Source organism: Camelus ferus, chromosome 13 (assembly GCF_009834535.1).
Source record: "Camelus ferus isolate YT-003-E chromosome 13, BCGSAC_Cfer_1.0, whole genome shotgun sequence".
Classification (NCBI taxonomy): domain Eukaryota; kingdom Metazoa; phylum Chordata; class Mammalia; order Artiodactyla; family Camelidae; genus Camelus; species Camelus ferus.
This window is the reverse complement of record NC_045708.1, coordinates 18,833,144-18,858,091: the sequence shown is the minus strand read 5'-3', so window position 1 is coordinate 18,858,091 and position 24,948 is coordinate 18,833,144. Positions and strand designations below refer to the sequence as shown.

The 24,948-nt window shown below is 52.0% G+C and overlaps 1 protein-coding gene and 1 non-coding gene across 2 annotated transcripts in view; one reads left to right on the top strand and one right to left on the bottom strand.

Moving 5' to 3' along the window:
• The first annotated feature begins 1,573 nt into the window (after positions 1 to 1,573).
• Positions 1,574 to 24,948, top strand: part of SLC9A1 (solute carrier family 9 member A1) — a 47,179-nt gene continuing 23,804 nt past the window's right edge. The window contains exon 1 of the mRNA XM_006173690.3: positions 1,574 to 2,756. Coding sequence (XP_006173752.1) covers positions 2,405 to 2,756 — 352 coding nt within the window. The 5' untranslated portion in view covers positions 1,574 to 2,404. The remainder of the gene's footprint in view (positions 2,757 to 24,948) is intronic.
• TRNAT-GGU lies at positions 19,334 to 19,405 on the bottom strand. The gene has a single exon. It is a non-coding gene; the product is annotated as a tRNA-Thr (tRNA).

The window sequence follows — 24,948 nt, the reverse complement described above, 5'->3', positions numbered from 1 at the left end:
TGTTGTACCCACTTTGTGGCCCCTCCCAATCACCACCACCTCCTTCCTACCTATGCCTATGTCTGTGTTGCCAGAGCCCAGTACAAAGCCTTGTCAAGAGTTGCTAAACTGAACTGAACCCCTTTGAAATCATTTTGTGACCTTGAACTAGTCACTTTGACTTTCTTGGCCTTGATTTACTCTTCTGCAAAACAGAGATGGCATTTCAGTAATTTCAATAGTTCTCAACCCTCGCTATACATTAGAATCACTGGGGGCGGGGGGCCTTCTAAAAAACTATCCATAGTGCTTGGGCACTGATCTGGAGGAAGTGGATACAAACCTCTGAAGGTCTCAGGCAATGGTAGTTTTTTAATTTTGGAGGGGGTGGGGATTAGGTTTATTTATTTTTAATGGAGTTGCTAGGAGTTGAACCCAGGCCTTGTGCATGCTAAGCACTGCACTGTACCCCTGAGCTATACCCAACCCCAGCCCACCACTGCAATGGTAGTTTTTTAGCTTTCCAATTATTCCAGTATACAGCCATGACCTCTTGAATCTTACCAATTCCAACCAATACCATATGTTCAAATCTTGGTTCCACAGAATATTGTCATTATTCTGCTGTGGGTTGAATTGTGTCATCCTCAAAGATGTTGAAGTTCTGTCAGTATCTGTGAATGTAGCCTTATTTGGAAATAGAGTTATTGAAGACGATCAGGTTAAGATGAGATCACTAGGGTGGGCCCTTAATCCAGTGTGACTAGTGACCTTATAAAAAGGGGAAATCTGGACCCAGAGACAGAGAAACTGGGAAATCACCACGTGAAGATTGGAATTACGCAGTCACAATCAAGGAACACCAAAGATCGTTGGCAAACCACCAGAAGCTAGGAGAGAAGCATGGAATAGATTCTTCCTCACAGCCCTCAGAAGGAACCAAATCTGATGATACCTTGATTTCAGACCTCTAGCCTCCAGAATATGAGACAATAAATTTCTGTTCTTTAAGTCATCCAGTTTGTGATTCTTTGTTACAGTAGCCCTAGCAAACTAATACAACTATTTACATACTAGCTAAGGAACTCTAGCTGTTTCCTCATCTGCAAAACTGGAACCATAATAATGGTCTATGTTTTGGGCTCCATTCTAAACACTTTAGATAGGTTATCTCATTTAATCATCACATATACTACACTACAATATATGAGCTAACGAGTACTTATATGTATTCTTGTTACCTCCACTTTTTCAGTTGAGAAGGCTGTGGAACAGAGAGGTTAAGTAATTTGCTCAAGGTCATATGGTAACTAAATATATAAGATAGTACATCCTCCACAAGAATATTAGGAAGTCTCCATGAGACTGTGGGTGGATGTGAAAGCCCTTTGTAAATAGCAGAGCATTTTACCCGTGTTATTAGAATCTTTGTAGATTCAGGACTTTTTTGCCATCTCTGACTCTCCCTCCTCTTTCAACGCGATACTTCCTCCCCTCTGAGACAGGGGTCGCTGCACCGCGCGGGCGCTGACAGATCCTTCTAGCCCGCTGCACTGTCTGCTCGCTGGTGCCTATAAGTGGCAGCGCCGGGCTCAGCAAGGCATCAGTCAGCTGCCGCCGGTACTGGGGCCGGGGCTGGAGTTGGAGCTGGGGCTGGAGTTGGAGCTGGGGCTGGGGCTGGAGCTGGAGCTGGAGCTGGACGCGGAGGAGCTGAAGCTGGGCCAGGGCGCAACGCAGCGCCGCGCCGGGGCCGCAAGGAGGGGCGTTTTGCTGCTGGCCCACTGTGAGCCGCCCCCAGCCCGCGCCGAGGCATCCTCTCGCCAGGCCGCCTGCCTCCGCCTTCCGCCTCCCTCCATTTCCCCGGAATCTCAGCCCGGCGCGCCTGCACCCAGGTCCTTCTCTGGGTGGGGAAGCTCCCGGCCGCTTTCCGGCTTCACTCCTTCCTCGCAGCCTGGGCTCTCAGCCCCCTTTCTTCTTCTCCTAGACTGGATCCCACCTGCTTTGATCCCCTTCCTTTAGCTCAGGCTCCGTGAGTCCCAGCTCCTCAGTCACTTTCCTCAGCCGAGGGTCGCCGCCTTCCCTTTTCCTTTTCCTTGCCTGGGGTCCAACCCATCCTGTCCCTTCCTCTGTCCCTAGGGCGCAGTCTCTCCCCTCCCCCCACTCCCATTCCCAGGCCTGGAGTTCCAGATCTTTTAATCTCCTCCTATGATCCTGACAGGGTTCTTGTCCCTCTTCCCCAGTTTGGAGTTCTAGATCGTGAACCCCCAGCCTTCCTCCACCTCCAGAGGACTGCTTCCACAAAAACACATCTCTAAAACATGAACTTTGCCTAGAGACTACCCCAGTCTCTTCCTCCCTACTGACCCATTGCTACCTATGTCCCAGGTCTTATTCTCACTTTGCTAAGGGTTGAGGGAGCAGCAGGATGCTTCTGTGGTCTGGCGTCTGTGGCCTCTCTCCGCCGCGAATCTTCCCTTCGTTGCTCATGGTGGTAGCCTTGGTGGGGCTGCTACCCGTTCTCAGAAGCCATGGCCTCCAGCCCAGCCCTACTGCCAGCACCATCAGAGGCTCAGAGCCGCCACGGGAACGCTCTATTGGGGATGTCACCACTGCCCCACCGGAGGTTGCCCCTGAGAGCCGCCCTGTTAACCATTCTGTCACTGAACACAGCATGAAAGATCGAAAGGCCTTTCCAGTCCTGGGCATCGACTATACACATGTGCGCACACCCTTCGAAATCTCCCTCTGGATCCTGCTGGCCTGCCTCATGAAGATAGGTAAGTCCAGTCTCCCCTATGCTTCCGCTGCCCACAAACGGATGAGCTTCGTGCCCCATCCTCACCATTTGAGGCTGCCCAGGAATAAGGGTCTGGACTGCTTCCGTAACATAGGCAGCCCCCATCCTGCCATCTTGGTCCTTCTTAGACTTGAGCTCTGTGGCCTCTGTGGTCTGAGGCTTCCTAAGACTGGAGCCAGCATCGTTCTTGGGAGAGAGCAGGACTGGAGAATGGGATGCTTCTGATACTAGGTATCTTCAGCTAGGCTTCCAGGCCTGGCAAGTCTCCCCTGGCTGGGCCAGACCCCAAGGGGAGCCAGGCACCCAGCTGTGTGAGGCAGAAAGTGTCTTCAGTAAGTGGCATAATCTGCTCTGTCAACAGCGACCAGTGCAATTACACGCTTCATGGGAGGGTGTTCCAGAATGGAGTATATTTCTACTTGATCTGTCTAAGGAGTTTGAGTATAGTGAGGGACCTGTGTGCTGGAGACTTAGAAGTGTAGTAGAAGATGAGGCATCCCCATAGTCTCACCTTCCTTCTTTCCCAGAATGTTATCTGTCAGCTCTGCCTGTCCAGACTGGCCGGGAGCCCCTGAGTCAGTTTCCTGCCCGGGAATGCCATTCCTTATACAGTTTATGGGCCGGGGGCCTTGGAAATTTCTGAAGTCTGGTTTGGGGATGGAGGAAGAGTGGAGGAGGTCCAAGCTCGGTCGGGCCGCAGCTTACCTCCAGGTTGGCACCTAGCTGTGTCTCAAGGTGCTATCTGGGCCAGCCAGTCATGTTGGCCTGCTGGCTGCTCAACCAAGTGAGAGAGGGACAGGTAGAGGGGCTCAGGGAATGTTCTGGTCTGAAGAGACTTTGACACGTTCTTTTTGGGAGAAGGAAGCAGCAAAGTTGTTCCCTTCCAGAGTATCTTCCTGCTAGGCCTGAGCACTCTGTTCTGCTAGGTGATGGATGGGGCTCACCAGAGCCTGCACAGCCCAGAAGTCCCTGGAAGTGGTATCCAAGGGGGCTTTGAAAGCTGCCTTTGCTTTTTTAGTCCCCAGCTAGCTGTGGATGGTACAAGGGCCTGGGACTCTGCTGGTTTGGGTTTGGAGAGTTTGTGACTCTTGGCAGGAAGCCTTGCAGCTTTCCCAAGGACATGCAGGAGCTGAGTGGCGATGCCAGGCTGGTATGAGGCAGGCTCTGGGACATGCTGCAGGAGGGCACTGGTGACTCTGTTTTAACACATCCAGGAGGTGGTTTCCTGATATGGGGCTTTGGTGCTATGACAGTAGCAGGCCTGTGCATGGAGCTGGACTACCAGCACCTATCCCCTGGTGGCAGCCAGCTTCCTGGAAAAAATCAAGGACTGGGCAAGGGGAGCCAGGTGTAATGATTCTGACAAATACATGACCTTGAACAAGCCAGGGCCTTTTTCTGCAGGTCTTACCCACCTGTGAAACTGGCAAGAATCTCTAAATTTGACCAGATCAGTTGAATCATGAACCCTTGTGTCTTAATTTATTGTAAGAAGCTGAAGTGACTGATGTGTCATTTGTCTGTATGAGACCAGGAAGAGGCTTCACAAGCACTATTTATAAATTGCCCTTCTCTCTCTAACCCCCTCACCTCCCAGCCACACCTGGCATTGTGTTAGGGCACTGCAAGCACTATGGGTCTCAGTACCTACTGGTAGGTGGATAGCATAACCACCAAGATCTACAGTGGACAGTCAGTAGTGGGTCACTGCAGGCCTAATTATCTCTAATCCTAATGGGGTCAGGCTTGGCCTGCTTTGTCCCCACCAAAACCTGTGCCCGGGCCCCTGGGCAGCTGGAGAGCAGAGGTGGTGCCATAGCAAGGGTATCATCTAGAAGTTAGGAAACTTGGCCTCTTGTCCCACCTCCCTCTGTGACCTTGGGCCATTCACGCCTTTCCACTTGTCAGTTGATCTTTGTGGCCTCTTCCAAGTCTGACATTTCTGCCATTCCACTGACTTGGGTAACCCTGGCAAGTCACTCAGCCTTGGGCCACTATTTTCCCATCATAGAATGAGGAAGCTGGATATGGTCTCTGAGGGCCTTTGCAGTTCCAAAAGACTGTCTCTGGCATGATGGGGCATTTTTCTGCCTCTGAAACAGAGGTGCCCTAGCATCTGGCCTTCCTGGGGAAGAGAATAGAGAGAAAGGTGGCCAAAAGATCTTGAGGGTCCCTGTTCGGATAGGAAAAAGTGAAAGCCCACTATCCCCTTTACCTTTGCAGTGTTGGATCAAGGTTGGCCCCACTCTGCCATTTATCTTTCCTGAGCCTCAGTTTCCCCAAGTATAAAAAGGGGGAAATAATAGTATTTAGCTACAGTGCTGCTGATGTTATGATGACATAAATTCATGCACATAAAGCTGACTTTGTACCTACAGGAAACACTCAATGAGTTGCAGGTGCCCCTGTTGGGTATGTTAACCAGCTAAGGTAAATTCATCCATCCCTACATCAGCCTCCTACGGTTTTCCTCTGAGCCTGGAGGATTACAAATCTCTCAACTTAGGCTGCCACTGGGTGTCCTTCCTTAAGATTTCAGGGTGGAGGGTGTGTCCTACTGCCTTTGCTCTTCCTTTCACTTAAGCTGCCTCCAGAGCAGGTCCTGGGGGGAGGGGACATGGCACCAACCGACTTGGGGGAAAGGGGTGGGGGGCTGAGGCCATGCTCCCTTTGCACTATGAGATACTCAGGTGCCTGGGAGCTCATTTTAGGGTCTTGCCTCTTCTCTCAGCGCCCCAGCGTGGGTAGGAGCTGTGTTGGAGGCCTCATTCTGTCATCTGTGGCAGCTGCTTCCCTTTCAAGGTTCCCCTCCTTTAAGAATAGAAAGTGCTGTGTGCAATTCTCAATCCTGTCCTCATGGTTGAGCAGAGCCTCAGGTAGACTCTGTCAGAGATGGGTGTGGGAGGGGTGGGGTTACAGCTGAAGTTCTAGGGTAGATGCTTCTGGGTCCTTTTCTAACTGATTCAGTGGGTGACATTAGGCAAGTCACTTCCCTTCTCTGGGCCTTTTTTCTCTCTTCAACAGGCAGGGATTCTTGCCTTTTCCTTGGTAGGGAGGGGCCAGTGGCATGAGTGGGGGTCAGACTGTTGGGAGAAGTGTGAGAGTGACCCCAAGCCTTAGGTAATCCCATGCCCCCGCCCACATTGTGGTTTGGACGCTGCATGAATTCTGCTTTGTCCCTGTTCACCTGGCTCCTGGTCCAGAGCTTGTTTCAAGGAAGAGCCTCACCTTAACCCAGCTCACTACTGGCACCCCTGTGTTTGTTTACCCACATTCTTGACCCGGAACTCCTGGCGGCCCACGAAGCAGGTATTCATCTCTCCTCCTGACCAGAGACCAAAAAAGCCTTCCTTTGTCCCTTCACATCTTTTAGCTTTTTTTGGTTTTGGTCTTTGCAAGGTGTGTCCTGCCGTTTCCCCTTAGAAGAAGCCTGTGAGGAGGGGAGGTGGGGATGGTTACTGCCCACTTCACACCTGTGGAAATCAGACCCAGCAACTGGTTTCCTGTATCAGATTAGAACTCGCCTCTCTCACTTCTCAAAAGGAGAGAGGAACAACTTAAAGGTCACCTTGAAACTATCTCAAGAATCCCAGATGGGACTCTCTTAAAAAAAAAAAAGGTGACCTTTTTCTCTTTGAGAAAACAGCTAAGTGACTGCAGAATGAGAGGGGAGGTCAGCTGGGGACTGGGAGGAAGCTGCAGGTAGGACAGATGTGTCCTGAGGTGCCAGGGCACTTAGAGGGCCTCTGTTGGTCACATTGCTCAGACTTCACTCAGCTGAGCACCCACGAGGCACACCTTTCCTCTGCTTCCTGTCCCACCCAGCTCCTCCAGCTCTGGTGGAAAGGATAGACCTGGTTACAAAGCCTGGGCCCTGCCCCTGCCTCTCAGTACTTGGGTGGCCAGGCGTCTGGTTTCTCTGAGCCTGACTTGCCTCATCCGGAAGCTAAGGATGCTGCCTCTACCGTCCAGGATCGACATAGAACCCGAACATGGGAATGCCCAGCATGGTGCCCCTATCGCTGTGGCAGCTTTCAGGTCCTGTTCAGATTCCTCCCCTTTGGGCGGTCTTCCCAGGCCACTCCAGCCCACAGCCATTGCTTTCATTTCTCCCCCAAAGCCGTATCCCTTATTGTTTATCCACTACTTTGGCATTACGCCTAGCCTGCCCTATGACATCGCTTCTGTTGCGGAGGAGGGGGGTGTTTTAATAAGAATTACCATTTATTGAGTATCTACAGAGTCATGTCAGGCACTTTATAAAAGTAATCTCATTTAACTCCTACTAAGATCATATGAGATAAAGGCTATCTCTGTTTCACAGACGAGGAAACAGCTCAGAGGGGTTATCTGCTGTGATGCTGAATTGCCATTTATTTTCGTTTGAGTCTTGGCATAACCTCCTCGAGAGGTGCAGCTGCATCTCCTGTCCCCCATGTTCCCCCCAGCAGATGCTCAGGACCCTGCACGGAGGCGGGGCCCAGCTCACTGCACCTGCATTCAGGAATTTTAGGAATCCCTCTGGGGGCTGGCAGGTGTCAGTGGGAGCTCTCCTTGCCTTGAAAAGCTGTAGAGGTTCTGTGCTGGCTTTGCCCACCCTCTGTCCCTGTGAGTCTGCATGTGTGCCCCTGAATCCCACAGCCAGGCTGGACCTATCCCTGTCCTCTGGTGGTGACCTTGCCTGTCATCTTTTTGCTCTCTCAGTGGTCTGACCAAGCTTGCTTCTTCCCTGCTTCGGCAGGGGAGTGCCAATTAAATGGTAGTTTCCTTTAGCCAGCAGAGGGTGGCTAACCTGTGATTGCCATCTCCTGCCTCTGGGCTGGAAGGGGCCTGGGCTGCTTTTGGTTACCCTCGGGGCCCAGCAGGATCCCCTGAGGGGCAGCCTCTGTGTTGGGAGCAGATGGCACAACTTTTTTTAGCCCTATAAGGCAGGTGGAATTTTATTCGTAATTCTCATTAGTATTATAACTTATTTCCAAAGCACTTGTATATACAGTATTTAAAGCTGATCTTCTCAATGGTCCTGTGGGCCAGAATAGCAGGTGGTACTGATGTACCCATTTTGCATCTAAGGAAGCTGAGTCTCAGGTTGAGACCTGCCTGAGGTCACTTAGCAAGTAGTGGCAAACGACACAATCCCTGGACTTCTAACCCAAGGTCCTGTCCTGTTTCCTGCCTGGCTGACATGTTGGGTCATTGTGATGATCAAGGGGACCCGAGGTCCCAAGGGGCTTTAACTAGAGTAAATGACCAGGCATGTCCACATTGGTAACCTGAGTGGTTGACAGGTGGGACACTCCTCCTGGAGCAGGGAAGGACTGAAGGAGCAGGGTGGTTTGGGGTGGTCTGGAGCCCAGTTCTTAAACCCTCAAGTACGTGTGTATTTATATGAAGAAAGAATATGAAGGCTGACTCGGACTTGGGATCTGTCATTCTCATGGTCTATGGTACAGGAAACTTTTGAAATGGAGGGCTTTTCCTTTCCCTTGATGTGTTGCAGGACCTCTGGGAGGAGAAAGGAGAGGCAGAGAAGTGAATTACAACAGAAAACATGCCTGATGGGGCGGGAGGGGGAAGGTCAAGAGGCCTGAGATCTGGTCTGAGCTCTCTGCTGCCTAGCTGTGTGACTCAGGCAAGGCACTACTTCTCTGAGCCCTCGTTTCCTAATTTGTAGTATTTGTGTTAAATATTTGTTAATTATATTAGCTGTCATTGCTAAGCTCCTGTTTCAGAGGCTGTGTCAGGTCCTTGCACAGCCGGAAAACACTGGGGTTGAAGCCCAGATCTGTCTGACTCTGGAGCTCATATTTTCATCATCATGCCCTGATCCCCTTTCAATTCAGAAGTTTTATTTTTCCCATAATCCTTTTGAACAGGGAAGGTTTAAAAGTTTTAGTATTTCAAGTCTTGGCTGCTCTCTGTTCCTCATTTCTTGGGTTTGGGGGGAAAACTGCGACCCTCTCCAAGTCCTACCATGAAGCAAATAGCCCTTCTCAGAGTTGGTGGCATTCAGAAACACAGGAGGGACAGGGAACTGGAGCTCAGGGGCCCTGGGCTCCCTTTGGGAATGCCACCCTGTCCACAGCCAGCAGGCCTGCTTCCCTCCCTCCCTCCTCCTGTCACCCCACTTCCCGACCTGCCCCCCTTTCCTTCTGTGGTGGGGAGAGAAGGCGCACTCAGCAAACCCAGGACCTGGGTTATTCCTGAGTCATCCATCGCCTGTGTGGGCCTCTTTCTGCAGCACTCACTCCCCCTGCAAATGTCTGAGTCAGACATGTCTCCCCAAGGTTGTCTGCACACACCGCTCTGGGCCAAACCGTCTCTTTGGATGCCGACAAGCATCAACTGATGCTTTCGGGCAGCCCGTGATTATATGTGGGTATTTTTAATCTTACGGGCTAATCTAATTTTAACTGAACTAAGTTTTGAGTTGGGCCGGGATCAGTGAGCTGTCCCTCTTCCCTGGGATCATGCTGACTTCATTTCCTTTCCCCTAAAGCTCTTTCCATACGCTGGGCCGGTTTTGGGGTCTGTTGGGCCAGACATGACCCCCGAGTTCTGACACTGACTTTCTGAGAATCTGGATTTCCCCCAAATTACCCAGGCAAACTCTTGTCTGAAAACATATTTCCTTAAGCAGCTGTGAGTGAGGTCCAGGATGAGAAGTCTTGTTTCTTCCCAAGTCCCTTTTCCGGTCATTCCCTTGGGGGGCATTTACCCCTAAGTCCAGACTGGCCCTTCCACAGTACTCAGCCGGTTTGAGACCAGGCTGCTGAAGGCAGAGATGACATCACAGCTGTGTGTCAGGCAGAGCCCATAAGCTCACCAAAATAATAAGTAGCTAACACTTAACATAGCATTTACTGTGTGCCTGGCACACTCACAGAGGCTGTGGCTTTGGGCTGGCCAACCAGGACTGAGGGCAGCTAATTAATTTGCCTGTCTAGGGTCAAAGAGGCAGGTCAGCTGAAACTGGCCAGCAGGCTTTGCGCTTGTGGCACAGCAAGGAACCAAGAGTGAGACCCAGGCCTGGCTCACCAGGAGCTTCCAGTCTGCTTCAATCCCTGCTGAGGGCTGGGCAGACTTCTGGCAGAGGCAGTGTTCAGAGAGAGCAAGAGGTCCCTGAGGGCACCGGTGGTCAGGGACGGTTTCTCAGAGGAGGTAGAACTTGAGCCAGTCTTGAAGATGGAGAGAAATTAGGCACACAGGCAGGACAGAGAGAGCTATTCTTAGTACTTGATTCCTACAAGAATATAATCCCCTTGAGGGCAGAACCATTGTTTGCTTTCCTCTCTGTGCCAGCACAGATATTTGGGGAACAAATGCGTGCATGACTGATTTCCATGTAGAGACAGGGTCCCTGTGAAGCCTTTGAGGCAGACGAGAAACCAGCTGGACACAGAGCGATGCTCCAGGCATCAGCCAGCCCGTGGGTACATGCTGCTGCCGCTCCCTCTCCCACTGCCTCCCTCGGTTTGGCTCTAATGGAGTGCCTGCAAGGGCATCGTCTCTGGGCTGGGTGGGGTCTTTCTGGGAAAGTCTGAGTCTGTTTGGTCTGCTCTCAATTTGTATAAGTAAAAGCAAGATATCAGAGCTTCCTCACGGAGCTGCCGAGAGCCCTAATTGAATTAAGCTTTTCCCGGGAAGATTCCTCAAGCCATCAACTGCACCGTGACTGTGAATTAATGAGACCAGTGGCCATAAACTATGCAAAAAAGCAATCTCATTAATTTTGTAGTTGTACCTGGACAAGTTGACTTATGGCTTCTCTTTGTTTTAATGTGTGTGTTGGGAGTGGGCTGGGGCCAGAATCTTCTTTCTGTGGCAGATTTATTTTTATAATTTGAATAAATAAAACAAGTTCGTGGTAAAAGAAAACAAACAAAAATAAAACCCAGCAGTACAGAGGGTGTTAAGGTAAAAAAGTTTCCCTTGTCACTTCGCTGACCATCTCTGCCGTCATACTCCCTGGACTGTTAACTTTCTCGTACATCTTTTCAGAAATTCTCTCGTGCATATATGAATGTGGGAGTGTGAGGACAGAGTTAGTTTTCATAAGGCCACTTGTGTAAAGGAAGAGAGCTCTAGGCTGGGAATTAGGGACCAGGGACCTGGGTCCTGGTCCTGGCTCTGCCTCTTTCTGGAATATTGACCTATGGCAAGTCATTTTGCCTCCCTGGGCCTAGTTTCCCTATTTGTTGATTTCAGTTGTTGAAAGTCTCTCTGGAACTTCCTCGCAGGAAAGGCAGTCTCCCAAAGGAGCCCCTACTCTGGTGAGGCCTGGGCAGAGATCTCTACAACCCCATCCTTTGGGGGAATGGGCCACTGCTGTCATGAACCCTGGCCTCAAAACACAGAATTCTCAAGTTCATGATCATGGGTCATCTCCAACCCCAGCTCAGGTTTATGGGGAGCTCAGGGTTATGGGGTTAAATGAATGAGTCTGCAGAGAGCCAGCTCTCTTGCTGGGGAAGTCAGACAACACACAGTAGAGAAAGCTCAAGTGGGAAATTGTGTGGCTCAGGCTGCTGAGGGGCTCAGAGAGGAGCAGGAGAGGTGTGGGAAGGCTCCCTGAGGGAGGTGATCCTGAGCAGTGGGTCAGGTGAAAAGGAGCATCACTGGATGAGGGGCTTGCTCTTAGAAGGGATTTTGGCTTAGGAGGGAGAATGGACTGGGTGACCTGCTGTTCTTCTAGGATCTAGGTTCCTAAGGGTCTTCCCTGAGTCCTTGATGAAGTTCAGGGGACCCATAGGATCCCCCCCGCCAAATAGTCTGCAGACGTGTATATTTTTATTAGAGGAAGAAAGCCCATAGTAGCCACAGATTCTCAGCAGGGTCTGTGCCCCTCCTCCCCCCGCTGCCACACACACACACACAAAGGTTAAGAGCTTTAGCCCTTTCTCTTGTGGGAATTTGAAGAAGGGTAAAAGACTTTCCTTGGACGAAGTGGGATGAGTGGGGTTTGCCTGGGGAACTGCAGAACTCCTTCTAGGCAAGGAGATTGAACTCACTCTGCATGAATAAGCTGTGTCCTAGGGGAAGAGAACGGAAAATGACTCCATAAAGTAGAGAAGAGCTTTTCTGGATTGAGGATCAAAGCAGACAAAGCAGGCTCGCCCTGCCCAGTGTAGACAGGGAAGGTACTGGGTTCATTCTGCCCCCTGGGTCTGCTGGGTTTCCAAGGCAAGCCAAGCTGACACCCCAGGAGGTAACTCAGGCCTCTCGCCCTTTTTCCTAAAGTGGCTCCGCCCTACACATACCTCTGAGACTTGTTAGGGGAAGCAGCTGCCTTGGAGGCAGCAGAAACAAGGGGTGATTGCCTCTGAAGGAGACAGACTTTGAGGGTGCAATGCTAGGTAGCCCTAAGTAGCCTCTGGTGTTTTCTGGATTGAGGACCCCTATCTCCTACTCCTTGCTTCTGGGAGTAAAAGTAGAGAATATCATTCTACCTCTAGAATTTTGGAGATAGAAAGGACCTTATCATAGCTATGGTCCCAGGGCCCAAAGGGGGAATGGAGATGTTTTGATCCAGTTCTCTCACCTTCCCATTAAGGCCTAGAGAGGATGTGCCCAGAGCTGCACATGAATTAATGGCAGAGGGAGAGCCTTCCCTGCTCTGCTAACTAACCCAGGGGTCTCTAGGCAGTAAGAGCTGGACCAAGAGGTGGGGCCGTGGTCTTTGGCCTGGGTGTTGGTATCTAAGCGTTGGTAGCTCTCAAGTGGGCCCTAAAAGCTTGAGGAAGGGCAGATTCCTGCTGGAGTATCCATCAGAAAGCTGTTTCTGGCAGGGAAGCCATTTGGCTTTGGCCACACAGGTCTCTGCAGGACAACCGAGTGCAAGGCTCAGGACCCAGAGGCTTCTACCCTCACCCATCAAATTCCTCAGGCCTTTGTACTCCATCACAAGCCAATATTGAGCCTGGGTGCTCTGCTTTTATAACATCTTTGCCATCATACCAGGGAATGAGATCTTACCTCCTGAGTCCTGGGCCAGGGCCCATAGGAATCTCGATGCTGTACCAGGTAGGCAGCATGAGGCAGGGCCAGCTCACCTAGCTGAGTCCAGCCCAAGACTCAGGTTACAGTTCAGAGGGGAAGGGAGCTGGCACCCTACAGCACCCTTCTGGGCCTGCCTGGCTGGTGGAACAAACAGATGCACAAGAATTGCTTCTCTCAAGGAACTCAGGGACTGGTCTGAGAAATTTAATACAGATGCACAGGAATCAGGCAGTAGAAAGTGAGTGTGATTCCAGGTACAGATGGAATCCTTTTAGGGTTTAGAGGAGGCAGGAAGACCTTCCCACCTGGGAAGTCTGGGGAGGCTTTATGGAGGTGACTGGTGAACTAGCCCCTGAAGGATAGGTAGGATTTAGATGAGATGCTTGTGTGAAATGGCTCACTGGGCACTGCCAGAAGCTTCCACTTAGGGCAGGACCTTTGGATTGCAGAGGAGTGTCTCCAAGCAGTTACCTTTGGAAACATGATGACTTTGCAGCTTGACAGACCTGGATTCAAATTTCAGCTCTACTACTTTGTAGCACTGTGACTTTGGGTAAGTCACTTCCCGCTATTTGAGTCTCAATATGATCATCTTGCAACATGGAGTGACACTGGCAGGGATGTTGGGAGCATTCAGGGAGAGCACCCGTGTAAGATGCGTGGCATAGAGTTTGACACGTTCCGAACACATGATAAATGGTGGCACTTAGGAGTACCTCTAGGGTCAGGAGGAGGAGAAGTACTGACTTGTTTTTTCTGACTCCTGAATCTCCCAGCAACTGAAAAATCATTCAGCGAGACTTACTGATGGCCTGCTGTGTGTCTAGTGCTGTGCTAAAGGCAAGGGTGAGGTGGCTATGGATAAATAATATTCATCCTTTTAATGAGGTTGGTAGAACATTTTCTAGCATGTATCAGGAAGCCTTTTGGGGAGATACTGTCATTCTCCTCTATACAATTGAGGAAACTGAGGCCCAGCAAGGTTAGGTGACTTGCCTAGGGTCATACATCCTGACTGCGGCACAGCTGAAACCAGACCCAGGGCTTACATTCCAAGTCCTGTGCTGTTTCTCGTACATAACAGTCATTTCACCACCTTAAGCAAGACTTATCACTTGAAACATTTAATGAGCAAAGCGCGATTTTCTATGACAAGTTGATGTGTAACTATAAAAGCACTAAATTTTGCAGAACAGATGATGGGTTTTAAAATAGGCCCAGCTATGATGAGGTGCCAGGTGATCTGTGCCCATGTTAAGGGCAGAAGATTTTTCACTTCCTAACTCCATCACCTTGTCTGAGCCTCAGTTTCCCCAATCAAATGGGGTAATGTCTGTAAAGCCCCGAGCACATCATAAGCTCTCAGAAATGGGAGTTGCCACTGTCCTGTAGCATTAAAGGAAGAGATGAGAGTGAAGTCTAGCAGTGGAGGATGATTTTAGGTATGTAGGCCAGAGGGTATTGGGGTAGGGCTGAATGTCTCCAGGACTGGGGTGGGCATGCAGATGAGACCGTGAACAGAAATATCTAAGTTTGGTCTTCAGTTGGAAGAGGGGGAGACACATACTCAGTAAACACTGATTCGTGCCTGATAAATGCTATACTGAAGATGGAATGATGAATAAACATAATGCCAGCCTCCCAGGAGAGGCTGGCTGTAAATAGGCACTTGTGATGTGCCTGTGTGAAGTGCCACACACAGCAGGGGCCCATGGGCTGTGGGGGCATGGGAGGAGTGGGGCTGGGGGTGGATTAGGAAGATTTCCGAGACCTTGAAGGTTATGAGGAGTTTGCTTATCTCACATGGAAGGAGGAGCTGGAGAAAGGCAGAAATGTGGATAATGCAAAGCCATAGATAATGCAGAGCCATTGATCTTTGCTTTGGGAACCTACTGGGGCATTCGTCACCCCCATCTCACCCCCACCTCACCCCCACACATACTTAACCCACCTGCCTGGCTGGGCAGAGAAGCTGAGCCTCCCTGTAGGACAGTGAGCACCAGGGATGGGTGCCCTCGTAGATAAGTGGTGAGGAGGGAGCTACCATTGATTGAGGACTGAGACCTATTGGCAGCCTGGCCTGGTGGTGGGGGCTCTCTGTGGCACATCATTGTCTGAGTGTCCTGACAACCCCGAAGGGTGCGAGTTGTGGTGTCTGCCTTTATCCAGCTTACAGCTACCTTGGGAAAGTAAAAGAGGGATAATTAAGTACTTGATGACTGCTGGGCCGCTGCCTCAAACCCAAAGCCCAGAAGGACTTCAGGGAGGGGAGGAATGTGGCTGGAATGAGCAGGGAACAGGGGCCTTTATGCAGGCCCTCAGATAGGGAGGGGAAGTGGCGGGGGAGGTAGAAGTTCAGGCGAGGGTCGCCGCACAGCTCAGGCTCTGAGCAGCCAGTGTATGGGTGGGCACCTGAGAAGGAGGCCCAGCCAGCCTGGGGGAAGTCTGGGCTGGGTCAGTGAGAAATAGGATTGGGTAGGTGGGCTGGGCTGGGCTGGATTCCTGAGCATCTAGAACTCCAGCCAGAGGGATGTGAACTCGACCAGGCCTCTTGGGCTGGTGGAAAGCATGGCTCCATGGATTGAATGCCTGCCCCTTCCCTCCATTTCCACTTCTGCTCTCGCTGTCCAAGCCATGAGCATCTCTAACCTGGGTGACTCCAAAGGCCTCCAGCATGATCTCCTGGTTCCACTCCCCTCTGCCTGTAATCAGCTCTCCATAAAGCAGCCAGAGGAATGGTTTAGAAATGTAACCCAGAACGTGGTGTTCTCCTGCTAAAACCTTTAAATTGCTTCCTGATGAACTTGGGGTAAAAATCCCAAGGAAATGTATGCCCTATACCTCTCTCTCCTTCACTCCCCACTGCTCTTTCCTCTACTCCACTCACACCAGCTTCCCTGGGTTCCTCAAACACCAAACCTTGCCAGGCCTGTTCCTCCATACAGAACCCAGAGCCTGGAAGGCTGCCTGGAGACCACTGCAGGCCGACTGCCTCATTCAGGCTCTGGATCAGATGCCGTCTCCTCAGAGGCCTCTCTGGCCACCTGGTCTAATATGTAGCACACCCCACCCCATCCCACCCATGTCAGACACTCTTCTGGGTGCTGAGGACACAGCCAGGAGCAAGAAGAGGAGGTTCCTGATGTCAGGGGCTCCCAGGCCAGTGTGGGATGTTGGACAGTGGACACAATGTCAGGCTGCAATAAGTGTCCTGAATAAGATAAATATGAGAAAGACGTGCTACTTTGGATGGCCAGTGAAAGCCTCTCCAAGGAGATGGCTTTTGAGCTGAGCAAATGATAAGAAGGAGCCTGCCTTTCAAAGATCAGGGTCCCTAAGGAGAGTGTGTTTGAGGAAACTGGAGTGGAGTAAGAGGGAGGCGTGGTGTGAGGACAGAGAGGAAGGTAGGAGTCAAACCATTTACTGCCTGGGGGCCTTGGGTTAGGCTCAGGATTGGACCCGGTGCTGTGCAGTGCCACTGAGCAGGGCGCTGTGGTCTGACATAGTGAGGGATGTACAGAGCAGCCTGGGGGGTCAGAGGTGGCTCCCAGCATTGGTTCCATCTTTGGGTTGGCTGCAGCAAGCTTAGCAAAGCAGATCCCTGGCCCACGGCTACTTGACCAGGAAGTATGAAAGAACAAGAGCCAAACTTCCAAACAGGCACCCCTGGCTGGGCCAGAAGTGAGATGGAGGGCCGTGTCCAGAAAGAAGTGGACAGGGAGCGGAGCAGAGCAGGAGAGGGTGAGAGCGTGTGGGGAGGGGAGGGGCTGAGTGAGGTGCCAGGTTCTGCTGCACTCCTGCCGCCTCCCCTGCCCAGCCCAGCGCCCGCAGGCAGGATGTCACCAGACCTGTCATGTGGGAGGGCCCTGACATGCCTGCTCCTGGCTGAACCTTGTGGTCTCACGTGGTCTGGGGAGTTATCAGGCCCAGAGGGGCAGGTCTGGAATCAGAGAGTCAGACTTTATTATTGGGAGGGAGCCTAGAGACAGAGTTAGGACCAGGAGGTGTAATGGAAAAAGATAAGGGGGTTGGGGACTAAAAGGCCTGGACTCCAATCCTGGCTCCTGCTCTTGCAGCTGTGCGGTGACTGACGTGCACAGTGTGGAGTTTCAGTGATAAAGCTGTGGAGGGCATCTAGCAGTGAGGGCTTGGCCAGCAGTGACAGAGCCTGACCCTCATCTCACAGAGAAGGAAGCAGAGGCCAGAGCGGAAGTGACTTGCCCACAGGCCACGGTGGGTGGTGGCAGAGCTGGGGTTGGTTCAGGCCTTCCAACCCCCAGTCCAGAGCTCTTCTGTGGTAGCGTAAGTGGTTCTTCTCTCCTGCACTGTTCCCTCTGGGACAGTGCCCTGTTCCTTCTGCAGGGGCAAGGTGGTGGTCCCAGGCATCTCACCTCCTCTTCAACTTGCCTCTGAGCACCTACTGCATATCCACACGGCTGTGTGGGAGGTGGTTCCCACCCTTGCAGCGGTGACAGTTTTGTGTGGGAGATAGACATGTAAACAGCTTAAATACGAGGCAGGCTGAAGTGACACAGGGAGGCAGCACAATGCAGCGTGGGCCCTGGTGGCAGACGGTCTCAGTTCTGGCACTGCCACTTAGAATGGAGCAGTGATGAGGCCTGAACCGAAGTTGGGACAGATCAGGAAGGCTTCTGATTCACTACAGAGTAGTGTGGACTCTCCTGTAGTGGCAGGAACTGCAGAGGTTCGGGAGGGAGGCGTGGCCATGACTGTGTTTAGGAAGAAGGCTCTCCTGGCAGGTGGAGAATGAACTAGATGAAGTTTTTCCTAATATTCTTGGCTCTGGGAATTTTCCGCCTCCTCTCTCTATGGATAATTATCCTTCCTAAGAAATTGATCAGATGGGAAGCTGCAGGAAATTGTTCAGGACCAGGATTGTGTAGGAGTTGGGGGGAGAGTGGAAAGGATGCTGCAGGAGACGGGGACTCCATGCCAAGCAGCAGGAGGTGGCTCCCTTTGGAGGGGGAGGGGGAGCTTAGGCAGGCTGGGAATTTAAAGCAGAGTGTGGGTGGCTCTGGAGAAGCCAAGTTCCTCAAAGTTCTTCTCCTCTTGGTGGGGAAGAATGGTGAGGTTGACCTGCAGGATCCAGCTTTTCTGAGTCAACAGGAGCTGGGGTCCTAATGGGAGAAAGTGGGTCAGTGAAGCCTAGCACTTGGAGCGCTAGGCCAGGTGTCAGAGCCAAGCCCAGGTCCAGCTCTGCTGCTCGGCTATCATTCCACATCTGAAATTCCCATTGTGAGCCAGGGCCTGTCATGGCAGGTAGGTGTGCACCAGGCACCCTCTCCTGGCACAGAGCACTCCTCCTGTCCCAGCTCCCAGCAGGCTCAAAGCTTTTTGTGGGCCGAGCCTCTGCTTCCTTCTTGCCTCACTGGTTAAACAGCAGCTCTCAGTGAGCTGAGCCTGAGGGACCTGGCTCCACTTGGTGTGAGCAGGTGACTGAGCCACAGTGACCAGTGGTTAACAGTGAGGAGCAAGCTGGTCGTGAACCCATGGGCAAGGCTGCCTGTGCAGCGACACAGGGGCCCATTAGGAGACTCAAGGCATCCTTCAGGGCAGTCAAGGGTCAATATAGCCTGGTGGCTTAAGATCTTCAGAGTCCAACAAACCTGGCTTTGAATCCCAGCTCTACTACCTGCCAGGTGTATGACCTTGGGCTAAGTACTTGACCTGTGAGCATCATTTTTTTTCTGGAAATAATTTTCCCCTGCATGTTTTTTTTTAAATCTTTTCCTCCCTCTATTTATTTAATTGAGGAATAATATACATAGATACCCGCAGTAGAGTGCACTGATCTTAAATTGTACAGCTCAGTGATTACTTGCAAATGTTCATGTCCATGTTAACCACCCAGATTGAGATATAGGACATCTGTGTGCCCTCCTGGAGTCCCCTCTGTCCTTCCCAGTCTGTACTCCCCTGAGGGAACCAACATTTTGACATCTGTCTTTGTCACTTGGTTATACCTTTTCTTCAACTCCGTATATCTGCAGTTAGACAGCAGGTACTCTTGTGTCTGGCTTCTTTTGCTCAGCATTTCTGTGAGGTTCCTCTCTATCGTCACATGTCCCAGAGTTATATTCTTTCTGTAGCTATGTGGCATTGCCTTGTGTGAATAAGCCACAGTTGCTTCATTCTCCTGTGGATGGGCATTTGCGTTGGTTCCCGCTTTTGACAATTATGCATAAAGCTGTTATGAACATCCTTATACTCCACTGGGGTTTTGTGGAAATCAGATGAGATAATCAAAGTTTAACATTGAGTTTTGACTTAGAGCCGGTGCTCAGAAATTTTCCCCCCAGATTTTTGTTGTTGTTGTTTGTAAAAAGGAAAAAAAAAAACAAAAAACCAACAAATACTACACAAGTACTTAAGAAAAAAAATGCAAGTCATATCCCTTTCACTCCCCTGCTCCTCAGATCTGATTACTCCCCACAGTTCAGTGTATCTGGCTAAACTCTTCCCCACAGTTGTGTGAAGTTCTTTTTATTTCTTTTTTCAGTTTAAAAATTTTTTAAATATTTATTTATTTCCCATGAACAGAGGCATTGGGGATTGAACCCAGAACCTCATGCACACCAAGCATGGGCTCTACCACTGAGCTACACCCCCCAACCCCCCGTGAAGTTCTTTTTAATAAAAATTGTTTCACCATAACGATCATGCTGTCCATATCTCTTGCAGCTTACTTTTGTCATTAAATCTGAGCTTTTAAAAGAGTCCCCTTATCTGCATCGTAGAAGCAACTTCAAGAGAGACAGGTAGGGTGAGCTCCTGAACTCGTCACTCAGGCCTTCCACCCTGGCCTGGTCGGGCCGCTCTCAGTGTTCCTCTATGTGGAGCCCAGGGTTTTGCTTCTGGAGCCCAGGGTGCAAGCCTTGGCTCTGTTGTGCCCTATCTGGGTATGTTCTTGGGTTTAAATGCCCTGAGCTTTGGTTTGTTCACCTTTAACCTAGGAGGTTACTTGCCTCAGAAAGATGTCATGAGGTTTCAGTGCAACAAAGTATGGGAAAATACAAAGCAAAATGGAGAGTGATGCATGTGTGCCAGTTATTATATAAAATCCTAGGCTGTCAGAGCTAGAGGAGGCCTCTGAGAGGCTAACTCAGCCCATCATATTACACGTGAGTAAACAGTGGCCTGGGGAAGGTCACAGAGCCAGCAAATGATGGAGCCAGAGCCAAGGGAGTCGTTGGAGCTACAGCTTCCCAGGGTGCCCCACTCCTCCCTCCTCAATTCCCACTCTCTCTGGATGAGAACTCGACCCCTCACTTATCTATGGGGACTCTCTGCTAGGGAGAAGGCACTACAGAAAATTTGCCAGACCTGATCTCCTCCTTGGTCCCTGGCTAAGACTACTGGAGTGATTAGGCAGTGATCTGTACCCACCCTCCCCGCGTCCAAGAGAGCAGAAAAGCAGGAAGGTGGAGCAGAAGAGTGGGGATTTGGATGGGAATGAGATCCAGCCCTGGTCTAGGCTCAGTGCCTTCCCTGTCCTAACCGGACCCCCAAACCTGGGGTTCTGTGAGCTCACTTCCTCCCCTCCAAGATGCCAAGCTAGCACCCCTGCCCTGTCCTCTCAGGCAGATGAAGGCCTGGATCTGCGTAGACTCTCAGATGTCTTCTAGCTCAGTGTTTAGAGCCCCTAAGCCTTCACCCTCACAGCTTCTGCAAGAGAGTTGAGGGGTCCCCCAGGCCTGTGAGATTACACCTGGGCTGAGGTCAAGAATCCGGAAACGAAACCCTGACCAGCATGGGCTGGGCCTTTGCCTCACTACTCTGCTCCTCCCAGGGAAGAATGTGGTGAGATAAGATTTGCTCGGTACCAGGCCAGGTGGGCCCCGCTTTCCTCGGTATTTGGCTACCACGTGTGGTGCCAGGCACATAGCGGCGGATGTGGCTCCCCGCGCTCTGACTCCTGCTTGTCTTGGAGCCATAGCTCCGCTCATTATGAAAGCACCTGTGGTGATATCCTGGAGCTGGGCAGGCTGCACCTGGGAGTGCCCTGTTGGTCCAGGGTAGGGCTTGGGGAGGGGCTCTTAGCCCTGGTATCTGCTTTCAGGGTGAGGTTGTGGAGTGACACGTGTTCTAATGGCAGTGAATGGTGTCACAGGAGTTCTGCACGAAGAATAGGCACAACCACCTCATGCTCCAGCTTTTGCTCGTGTGACTCCATGTTCAGCCCTCTGCCTTCATTGTCTCGGTGGGCCTCACCTGACCCTGTGTGTGAGGTGGGTGGAGGTGTCCCCATTTATAAATGAGGGCCCTGCAGTCTGGAGAGGTTAACTAGCTTACCCAGGGTCACACGCACCAGAAAGTGGTGGAACTTGAATCCTAGGATGCCAGGGTGAAAGCTATTTTGAGGTTACCCCATCCTCTCCCCTCACAGAGGAGCAAACCCAAGGCCTAGAGTTAGGGCAGTGTGGGGACAAGCATTAGGGATAGTGTTCTTTCCATTCCACTGATAACAGCACTAGTTATTCCATACTGAGGCCCCCAGCCTCCTCCTTTGAACATCCTGAGACAGTTGTAGTCAGGTCCATCCTTTGGAGAATAGAGAAAAAAGTTATCCAGATCATGTTCTCTGTGGCTCAGATGAGGAACCCAGCTCAGAAACGCCCTGGAGGATGAGTACCTGTCAGCTCCAGAGTCAGCCTCCTGGGCTTGAGTCCTGTTTGGCCCTGCCACTTTCCAGCTAAGAGGCCTTGGGCAGACAACCTACCTCTCTGACCCTCAGGCTCCTCATCTGTGATGTGGGTATGATAGGGCCTCCCTCACCGGGTACTTGTGAGGACTCAGGAGCCCTCTGTGAGTGCTATCAGCATCAACAGCCCCGTCTCATGAGGATCAGTGAATTGATTAGAGCAAGGACTCCAGCTGGAGTTCCAGGCCCTCCGTGTCCTGCCCTGCGGGGACTGCTTCCCCAGCTCCTGCTGCCACAGCCATCCCCGCCTTTGTGCCATGTGCAGGCTCATATGACGGTGGGCCCTGCCCAGGGGGAAGCAGGTGCCGATGGAGGCTTTCTTTATTCAGCCTGCCTGGGACCTTGCTCGTCACTGATGGGCTCCCGGCCTCCAGCCAGGCTCTCACCGCACAGCTCCACTGGAGCCAGAGGCCGGCACCTGTGCCCTGAGGATGAGAGCGACAGCAGGAAGCTGTTACATATCGTTTCCTATCGAGAAACCTGGCGTGATGGCAGAGCTTGCCCTCTGGGATCAGGCAGTCCTGGAATCGAATACCAGTTGTGTTGCTTGCTGGCTGTGTGCCATTTGGGCAAGTTCTTTAGGCTCTGAGCCTCAGTTTCTCCCCCCAGAATTGAAACTGTACCTACCTCGTGGCATTACTGAGGCAAAATGAGAAAGCACAGGGCTTGGTGTGATTCTCCCTTCCCACGCTGGTTGCAGGTAGACGGCTGCACTGTGTCCCCCAAGGCAGTGTGTGCAGACATTAAGAAGGGGCCGTGCAGGCTGGACCCGGGCCTGGGAGGTGCCTCTAGAAGAGTTCCAGAAGGTGGGAGTAGGATGAAGTACTGTATTCCAAGCAAGGACTGGCTTTGGAGTATGAGTTCTGGGTGTGACTCCTGGCTCTGCCACCACTTTGCAGTGTGACCTTGGCCAAGTCCCTCCCTGTCTCTGGGCATCATTCCTTGCATCTGTGAAGTGGAGGGGTCAGATTGAAATGGTCTGGGGAGGCCCTGCCTCTTCTAACCTCCTGTGGCTTTTTGCTGCCCCTCTTCTTCCCCAGGAGAGGCTGACTTCCCTTTGCTGTTTCTGGAGTGCTGGGCCTTCCTGGCACCAGGACCAAGGCCTGCAGCTGGCTGTGTCCTCATCTCTTCTCTGCAGTGTCCTCTAAAGGGCAGCCACCTCTGAGCATGCTCAGCTCTCCCATCTACTCCACGCATCTCCTGGCTCCTGGAGGCCTGAGGTGGCAAACTGTCCTAAGTGGACAGGGAGAGGAGGCAGGGAGAGGCCTACTGGTCCCCCTCCGTCTTGACGCTCAGCTAGGTGGGCTGTTTTTAGGAGAAGTGTTTGGGGACTCAGGGCAGACCCTGAGACGGATGCCTCGGGCACCTGCTTAGGGGGAACTTGGCCTCCCCACGCCAGCAGCCTGCCTCAGGGACCCCGCTGCTGAGGTTGCAGGAAACCTGCGTCTGCAAGGCCCAGCCACATCCGTGAGCCACATCCTCTTCACATCCGTGTTCAGGGACCCTGGAAGGAAGTTTTTTACAGATTTTACAGGGGACTAGAAGCAGGTTCAGTGGGGCTCCAGAGGGCTCCTGCCTCTCTTCAGCCTCCCCTCTGCCTTCCCTCAGCACCTCTAGGGACTTCTGCCAGCCAGGCTCAGCCTGGATCCAATGATGACAGGGACAGGGCACCAAGCTCTGCTTCGGAGGGGCTGCCTCAGAGTGTGCTGTGTGGCTGTGCTCTGGGGCCATCGGGCCCTCTCTGGCCTGGGACTTGGGGGCAGTGATGGGACCATGTCCATCATCTCATTGGAGCAGCTCTCTGAGATAGAAATGATTATGAGACCTGCTTTTCAGATGAAGAAATCAAGACTCTGAAGTTGAGTACCTACCTGTGAGTAGATGGCAGAGCCAGGAAACCTGGTGCTGGGTTCTCAAGACCATGCTGTGTCTTAATCGCAGGCTCCCTGCCTTCCCTGACTGATAGCTGAATTTGAGTTGAAACTTTGGACTGAACCTTGAGGCAACACCCTGTTTGTTTTTCCAATGTCTCCCTTCCCAGCCATCTCACTCGGGACCTCGCAGCCTGCACGTGGACTGCCTCCCTTGGCCCAGACCTCTACCTCAGTTCCCCAGAGTGCTGGCTGCCCACCCCCAAGAGGAGCTGCCCCTAGTGCAGACCCCCACATGACTGGTGGGTCCTCCTCTCACTGGGGCCTGTCTGTGGGGCTCGGCCTGGGTTCCAGAATGAGCCTCTGCTCCAATGGAGGGCGCAGGCCTCTGGTGTCACGATATTCTTGCTGTGCTCTTGTGGAAGCCAAGTCAGGTGGCGGCCACACTGGGCCACAGAGGAGGCCAAGTCCTGGAGGGCAGATGTACCCTGCTCCCCAGCAGCAGAGAGGCATCTTGCCATCCCACCCCTTCATCCAAGGTGTGTCCTCCACCCTCTTCGTGTCTTCCTTGGAAGTGGAGTTGTCACAATGATTGCTGCAGCAATCTGAATGTTTCTTTTATTTTCCTCTCAGTGTTTTTACCTCCATCCCCTCTTCTCTCTCAGAACCATCCTGTGCCACAGTATCGCTCATCCCCATGCTAGAGAGGAAGGAAGTGAGGTTCAGGGCAATACTATGATTTGCCAGAGATCACAGGTAAGTTCAGGTTTAGAACTGGGACAGAAGCCAGCTCCCTTGTTAGCAGACCAGGGCTCTTTACACTGCCCCATGCTGCCGCACGCAGCCTTGCTCTGCATGCGGACTGTTCTGGGCCCAGACACTGTGCTTGTTGACCTGGACAGAGATGGTGGGTATTACAGAGCCCTGGCTTTGTCTATCAGCAGAGCTCATTGGTCAGATGTCAGAGCTGGAAAGGCTCTCACCATGCCTCTTAGGATGGGGAGGCTGAGGCCAGAGAAAGGCAAGGGCTTGTTCAAAGCACCTGGTGAGGTGATGGCAGGGTCTAGACTGGAACCCAGGTCTCCTGATCCCCAGCCTGAGGTTGGCTCCGGCCCCTTCTCTCTCCAGTTGTAGCTTTCTAGTCTCTGCAGATATGTGGAAGTGAGATGGAGAGGGGGGCTTATCCACCTGCTGAAATATGCAGGAGGCAGTGCCAGCTGCCCCTGGAGCCCAGACTTAATGGCTAGGCAGTTGGAGAGCTCTGCTTCACCCCAGGGTGCTGAGCCTGGGAACCAGCACCATCTCCCTGACTCCCTCCCCCAGGTACTTTCCGGCAAGACTTTCACCATCCTCTGTCAAAGCCCTGCAGCAGCTCTGCCTGCTTCACCAGGTTGACCCAGTATTCCCTCTCCAGGATATTTAAGGCTTTTCACAATCTGGCCCTGGTTGAGCACTGGACTGGGAGTCAGCTGTCTCAGCTTTGTGACCTAGCTCTGCTGCTAACTGTGTGACCTTGAGTGAATGTACGGACCTCTCTGAACTTCTGTTTCCTCATCTGTTGTCTTTTGCTCTGGGTTTTA